The sequence below is a fragment of the Vombatus ursinus genome, unplaced genomic scaffold, assembly GCF_900497805.2.
Source record: "Vombatus ursinus unplaced genomic scaffold, bare-nosed wombat genome assembly UNPS02014811.1, whole genome shotgun sequence".
Lineage (NCBI taxonomy): Eukaryota > Metazoa > Chordata > Mammalia > Diprotodontia > Vombatidae > Vombatus > Vombatus ursinus.
Genome location: NW_020954589.1, coordinates 6,163,588 through 6,171,410, shown reverse-complemented (window position 1 = coordinate 6,171,410; position 7,823 = coordinate 6,163,588). Strand labels below are relative to the sequence as shown.

Sequence of the window (7,823 nt, the reverse complement as noted above, 5' to 3'; positions counted from 1 at the left end):
CCCCCCCCAACTCACACACCGACACATATACACCATCCCATACCAACATGCTGTGATACATATTTTCCTCAATAATTATGTAATCAGAGAAAAGTTCACACCTGTTCAAAGAGGCACACAGAGATAACAAATCCCAAGATATAAATGTAAAGTTCCAATCAGGAACTGGTACAGAAAAGCAGACAGGAAGACATAAAAAGGCTGACACTCTCATAACTGAACACAAACTCCATAGCATACACAAACACAGATAGACATACATACCCCCTTCCCACCCTATGTGTTCCACCCAAAGCATTCATACCGCTCCAGAGAAGAGATCGGCAGGCAGATGGAAAAACTGGGTTCCCAGAGAGACCAGACAAGGAGGGGCAGGGAGGAAGGGAGGCGGACCTGAGCAGGAGGGAGGGGCTAGGTCCTAGAATAGGTAACCACACCTCAGCCTCCACCCCCATCCTCCTTTTCCAGGGGGCTGGAGATGACTACAATCCTGGCAGGCAGATGTAGCAGCAACAAGAGAAAGGGAAACTCCAGGGAGGGAAGACCTAAAACCAGAGCCAGACTTTTCAGGAATGGAGCTTGAGCCCCTCACACTCCGTTGAGACATTCCCCACTCCAGACCAATATTGACCCTGGGCTCATGATAAGGCAGTGCCAGACACAGAGGGGTCAAGGTGAGAAAGAGAGATCTGGGGACCAGGAAGACTATAAACCTAGCCTGGCCTCAGTCCCTTAGCAGTCCCAGGGCTAAGGTGCTCACTCAACTCCTTCCAGAGCACCCCAGCCTAGGGCCAGGGGACTGGGGATAGACAGTCTGGGGAGGGGGGAGAGTGGGAAGGGGAAGTATGCTGTGCCAAGCGGAGTCAAGTGACAAGGGAAAGGAGGCTGGAGCCAACTGGAATGTTAGACTGGAGCCGAGATTCTCAGGGGCGGGAGAAGGGAGAGCCCAGGAATACAGATGGCTCCAGAGTGGAGCCAAAGTACCCCAATTTGCCCATATGGAGTGTCTTGGTGTCCTCATTCCCCTCTCCCTGGAGTCCCCTCTCTACCCCCATCTTAGAGGCTCCCATGTCATCATCCCAGGCCCTTTATCTCTCCCCACAAGCCCTCATTTCTTCGTATCATCTCATTTTCCCTGAGGACCCTATGTTTCTCCAATTCCACACAGTTACATCTTATTTGCCAAGAGTTCTCATGTCAAGGATGCCAAGGGACTATCCTTATCTTGCCAGGCAATGAGCTTCAATTGGCAATGTAGAATAGCAAAAAGAGCACTGGACTAAGTAGGTCCAAAGTCCTAGCTCTGTCTCTGACTAACAGTGTGACCCGTGGGCAAGTCACACCTAGAGGAGATCTATGGGCCTCAGTTTCCCCATCTGTAAAAGGAGATGATTGGACTAGATGATTTATGAGGTGTCCTGTGGCTCTAGCAATCTATGAATTTACTGCCCATGGGGGACAGCACAGCTGTGTCAGGGAAAGCAACTGGAGAAGCTGAAGGCCGGGGAGGGGGCAATAGAAGAGTGAAGCTCTCAGCTCAGTAGACCACCCAACCACTGTTGGGAAACATCAAGAAGGAAAGATCAGGCCTGGATGGACCTCCCATAATGGGTTCGATTTCCCCCTAGAGATGCAGCTGGCTCTGGGGAGAAGCAGGAAAACAGCTGGGGGGACAGAGAGCAAAGGAGCCTTCATATAAAAGGTATTTGGGGGGTAGTGGCGCTTGGTAGTAACCAAACTGGGAAGGCCTGATACTTGGATCACTGAGCCATGCTTTGGTCCTACTGTGAAAGAAAATTAAATAAGGACCACAGATAAAGGAGAGGAGTTTGAGGGATACTAAAATGGAGAGGTAAAAAACTGAGAGAAAAAGGAAAGAGGAGAGGCTGAGGAACAGAAAGGTGAGAAAGAAAGCAGGGGTGAGTCTGAGGGCCCTAATGAAAAGTAGGGAAAATAAAAGAGCAAAGGAACAACTGAGGAAGATAGATGTGGAGAAATAGGGTAAGGCTAAGAAAATTATATTAAATTGAAGAGGACTGTTTGATGCTGGTGAACACAAAAAGCACCTGCTTTCCTGGAAATTACAATCTAATAAGGAGACATAACATACACAAATATCTACAAATACAAAATTACTTTAGTGAAGTGAAAGACGAGAGAAGTGAAAACAAAGATGTGAGATCCAAAAAAGGAATTAACTCCCTGGTGTAGGGAGCAGGGAGTAAGAGGAGGAAACAGGGAAGTCTTCATAGATGAGGCAACAGTTAAATTACACTTTAAAGGATGAGGAAGAATTCAGCTGAGGGGAAAGCATTCTGGGCATAGAGTACCCTGTGAGCAAAAGCACAGAGGTAGAAAATTCCAAGCCACGGACAGTGGGTCCAATTTAATTGCAGCATAGAATATTCCAAGGGGGAGGGGAAGAAAGTAGTATAAAAGAAGGCTAAAGTGGATGGGCGGTACTAAATTATGGAGGTTCTTGAATACTAAGGAGATTGAACTTTGTAGATAATAGGGAACCATAGAAGTGTGTTGAGCAAAGAAGCGACATGGCCAGTTCAATGTAAAAGCAAGATTAGTTTAATAACCCTTTGAAGGAATGATTGGAAGGACAGCAGAGTAAAAAGATGAGAGATTGAAAAAAACAGGGAGGGGAGGGTGTAAAACATATATGGAGAGGGAGAGAGGGTAACAATAGCTAAGATAGAGAAACACAAGCTGAGGAACAAGAGGAATTAGAAAGAGTGACTAGAAGTGAGAAAGGAGGTGATAAGACATAGAAGACAGGGAGAAAAAAGGGGGAAGATGAAGGATATTGAGGTGGAAGATAAGGTCACACAGATCAGAAAGTCCACAACCTGGTAGCATCCTCAGCTCCCAACCCCCATCCCTTTCCCCAGCACGATTCCCCACACCCAAACTGTATTTCACATTCCCTATTTCCTATGGCCTGTTTCCCCTCCCACCCACTCCTGCTACCTCCTTTCCCCATCCCCAGTCTTCTCTCCCCTCCGCCCTTCTCTTCCAGGCAGTCACTTGGTCTGTCCCTCCCTGTCTGTCTGTCCCTCCTCCCAGAGAGGGACGTCCAAATTGCAGTCCTTATTTCCAACCCCCAGATCCCTCACCCATTCATTCCCCCACCTCTGACCTGTGGATGGGCTCAGGGATCCCCTGGGTCCTCTCCGTTTGGGCCCTGAATTTGGAGGGGGGGGGTGCCTGCCGTGGGGCCCCAGGGCCTCCCGGTTCCTTGGCTTTGTCCAGTCAGGGCGGTGCTTAGTCCCAGCACAGGATCCTGGGAGCAGCTGCCCCGACCAGCTGCGGCCGGCTTTGTGGTGGTCATGGCAACGCCAGTCCCATACCCCTCTTCCAAGCCTTCTCAGCCCCCGCTGGGAGAGAGTAGTGCTAAGAGCCAGGCAAAGTGGGGGAGGGCAAGGTTAGAGGGAGAAAAGCCGGGGAAGAAAGGAGGCTTCCATGGGGGGAAAAACAGCTAGACAAAGCGACAGCTTGGACAAAGGGAGATATTTTTTAAGAGGCAGAGAGAGATGTGAGGAGACAACATTAAGAATATGTGTGGCTCTTTTTATTCAGTCAGCAAGATACGGAAGGGGTAAGATTGGCACAGGTAAGGTTTTAATCGAGTATCTAGTCCATGGGCTGAAAGAAGCAGCCTTTGCACAGAAGCTGAGACTGGAATTTGATGATAATGCACAGTGGGAATAACAGCTCACAGAATCTCTGAACGCCAGGGACAGAAAGGACTGCCCAACCTCTCTACCAGAAAGGAACCTTCCAATATAGCGTACTTTACAAGTGGCCATCCAGACCTGATGAAAGATCTCCAACGAGGGGGAACCTTCCTCCTTTCAAGGCAGCCCTTTACACTTTTGGACAGTGTTAATTGTTTAGAAGTTTTTCTTCAAATTGAAACTGGAATTTGAATCTTCGCAACATCCATCCATTGGTCCTGATTCTGCCCTCTGTGGTGAAACTGGACAAGTCTAATCCCTCTTCCACATGATAACCTTTTGAACACCTTAAGACAGTTATTAAGTCTCCCCTGAGGCTTCTTTTCTGACTTTATACTTCATCCCTGGATAATTTGTTCCTTTGCCTTTCAGTTGTAAAAACCAGGGTCACCTGGGTTCTATGGTTTATATCTGAGCCCTAGTGGATAGATAGCGGTAGTGCTTAAGCAGGGGCCCCAAAACCATAGTGAGGAAAATGGGGGCACAAGATGATAAAGTCTCTCAACTAACTCTGAGGGGTCAACTCTAGGCCTGTTTATGCCCACTGGCAATGTGATCATTATTATTTTTAACTGTAACTGTTTTCTGTATTTTCCAAGCCAAAATACCATTCCTTGGGCACTAATCCCTTATTAGAGTATAAGCTCCTCACCAAAGAAATCAAAGAAAGGAAAAGGATCCATATGTACATCAATATTATTAAAAGCTCTTTTTGATCTAGAAACAGACAGTATCCATCAATTAGGAAATGGCTGAACAAATTATGGTATATGAACAAATTGTGGTATATGTAATAGTATTATACCATAAGAAATGATGAATGAGATAGTTCCTGAGAATCTTGGGAAAACTTGTACAACTTGATGCAAAGTAAAAGTGGGCATAACTTTGAAAGAAGTTTTGAAAGACTGACTAATGCAATAACCAACCGTAAGTCTTGAGGATCATTAATGAAGAATACTACCCACCTCTCAATAGAGAGGTGATGGAATCAAGACACAAAATGAAACATATATTTTTAGACATTGAAAATGTGTAGATTTGTTTTGTTTAGCTATGCTTATTTGTTACAAAGAAGTGTTTTTATTTGTTATTTTTTTATTTTCAGGGAAAGGGGAAGCTAGCAATAGCATTGCTTGAAAAAAGAAAGAAAAAAAAGAAAAAGAAAAGAGAATCTTTAAAGCAGTTTGAAAAAAAAAACATGCAGAAGAGACCAAAAGGAAATACATTTATCACTATAGTAAATGTACTTAAAACTATGCCGTACAAGGATCAATATACTATCCTCAGTTTCTTTAGTCAGGAGAAGACAAAACATAGGAGGAATGTTTAGTAGGATTGTTGTCTTTGAGTTGTCTTCTGATCTTTTAATTGTGAAATGTGGTTGCCTTTTCTCAGTCCTCCTTGACTTCTGGGCAGCATTTGACACTTTTAATCACCCTCTGCTCTTGGGCATTCTATCTTCTCTCGGTTTCTGTGCCACTGCTTTCTTTCCCTTGGTTATCCTTCCAACTGTCAGTCTACCACTCCCTCTCAGTCTCCTTTATAGGCTCATCATTCTGTATCATGCCCATTAACAGTAGGGGTAGCTCTGTCCTGGGTACTCTTCTATTCCTTCTCTATACTTTCTTTCTTGGTGACTTCATCAGCACCCATGGGTTTAATTCTCATCTCTAGTCTGATGACTTCCAGATCTAATCTCTCTCCTAAGCTCCAGTCCCACATCACAAACTGCCTATGGGACATTTAGAACTAGATTCCCATAGGCATCTCAAATTCAATATGTCCAGAACTCATTAGCTTTTCCCCAAAACCCACCCTTCTTCAAATCCTGTATCTATTTAATGTGCCACCATCTTTCCAGTCATTCAAATGAACAACATCTAAGTCATCCTCCACTTCTTATTCTCCCACATATCCAATCAGTTGCCAAATCTTGTCATTTCTATTCCACAATACTTGTCTTGTCTGTGCCCTTTCCACTTACATGGCTACCACCCTTGTTCAAGCCCTTTTAACTTCTTGCCTGAACTACTTCAGCAGTTTCTTAATTGGTGTACCCGCCTCATCTTTCCAAACTATAACCTATCTTTCAAATAACTGCCAAAGTGATTTTCCACGTCACTCCCCTACTCAATATTCTCCAGATGCTCCCTATTACCTCTAGGATTAAATATAAGCTCCTCATCTGGCCCCAGTCTACCTTTCCAGCCTTATCATATATTAGTCTCCTTCACATCCAACCAAACCAGCCTTTTCATTATTCCTCATAAATGGCACTTTATCCCCCATCTCAGTGCCTTTGCATTGGCTATCCCCCATTTCTATGATGCATTCTCTCTTCACCTCCACCTCTTAGAACCCCTAGTTTGCTTCAAGGATCAGATCAAATACCACTTTCTATGGTAAACCTTTCCTATCTCCTTAATTACTAGTACTTCCCCCCCCAAAAAAAATTATCTTCAATCTATTTTGAATATACAGTACTTGGCACATAGTCGTTGTCATTTGTCCTTCATTTTGAAGAAGACCAATGTATCATGGGGTCTTGACTCTTGAGTGATTTAGATTTAAGTGAAGCAGAGTTCTATGAAGTCATCAGCTTCACTTTCTCTCTTGATCTCTCTCTCTCTTTTGGGGGGAGCAAGGCAATTGGGGTTAAGTGATACTGTCTCTCTCTTTTATGTAATATTTTATTTTTCCCCAATTACATGTTAAAATAATTTTAAGACTTTTTTTTTAAAGTTTTGATTTCCAAATTCTATAACCACTCTCTCTTCCAGAATCATCTCAGTCCAGTGACAAGGCAAAAGTCAGGGCAACTGACAATGGCCAGAGATGCAATGGATGACCTTGGAGTCTTCAATATCTGATCAAGCTCTAAGCACTCCACAGTGCCTGCTTCAGCTGCCTTCACGGCCACTGAAATAAATTGTTGTCATCTTTCCATTCCACTGGGGTAAATCTTCACATTCTTGGGTATCTCACCAATGGGTTTGAGACCAGTCAGTTACTGTCAACCTGGTTTAGCCCATCTGCCAAGATGGTTTTAGCAGGGTATGATCACTGCATGTGCTATAGCTTCTTGGACCCATAGGTGAGAGTTGGGTGAAAGGTGGGAGCAGCCCTGAAAAAAGGTCCTCACACCAGAGGCACTAGTGCTCCCTGAACACCCCATATATCCCTGGCATACAGTACGTGCTAAATAAATTCTTTATCTTATCTATCTCTCTTTCTATGTATGAACATGCTGTGTCTTCCAAAAAAAGATTATAAGCTCCTTGAGGGCACGAATTGTTTCACTATTATCATTGTATCCCCAATACCTAGCATAGTCTTTGGCACACAGCTATCACTTAATCAAAGTTTGCTGATTTAGTATTTGAAGGGCTATAATGTTGAAAACATATTAGACCTGTTCATTGGTGGACCCAGAGCTATGAATAAAAGTTACAGGAATGAAACTTGAGGCTTAGTATGAGAAAAATTCCTAGCAATTCAAGCTGGCCAAAAATGGAATTGGTTGCCTCTGAAAAGAGTTACCTCAGAAAATCATCCTAATTGCTGATTTCAAAGGGAGAGTGAATGACCATATGTCAAAAGGAATTCTTGATCCCTTAACAAGATGAGTTAAATGACTTCTGGATTCTCTTATCGTTCTAAGTCTTTATAATTATATTGTGAGATAGAGAGGAGAGGGATTATTCATCACCATCTTACCAATGCAGAAATAGCTATTTAGTCAGGTAGAAAGGTAGCTATTTACTTTGATGCATTCATAAAGGAAAGTAACGTGAATTGGGAAATGTATTGAGCTTGGAGACACTGAAGCTGAGTTTGAATCCCAGCTCTGCTACTTAATACATGGATAAAATTGGTCAAGTCACTTAACTTTTCCAGGCCTCAGTTTCTTGATCTGTAAAATAAGGGGATTGGACTAGAAATCAGGGATAGGGAACTTGCAGCTTTGAGGCCACATGTGGCCTTCTAGGTCCTTGGGTGTGGCCTTTTGACTGAGTCCAAGTTTTATAGAACAAATCCTTTTATTAAGGGGATTAGCTCTGTGAAGTTTGTATT

At 43.7% G+C, this 7,823-nt stretch overlaps 1 protein-coding gene across 1 annotated transcript in view; it reads right to left on the bottom strand.

Moving 5' to 3' along the window:
• GTF2H4 (general transcription factor IIH subunit 4) overlaps positions 1-3,340 on the bottom strand; it is a 9,221-nt gene extending 5,881 nt beyond the window's left edge. The window contains exons 1-3 of the mRNA XM_027876664.1: positions 3,217-3,340; positions 1,590-1,642; positions 305-393 (exon numbers count right to left, since the gene is read on the bottom strand). Coding sequence (XP_027732465.1) covers positions 305-393; positions 1,590-1,642; positions 3,217-3,340 — 266 coding nt within the window. The remainder of the gene's footprint in view (positions 1-304; positions 394-1,589; positions 1,643-3,216) is intronic.
• Between the last annotated feature and the right edge of the window lie 4,483 nt (positions 3,341-7,823).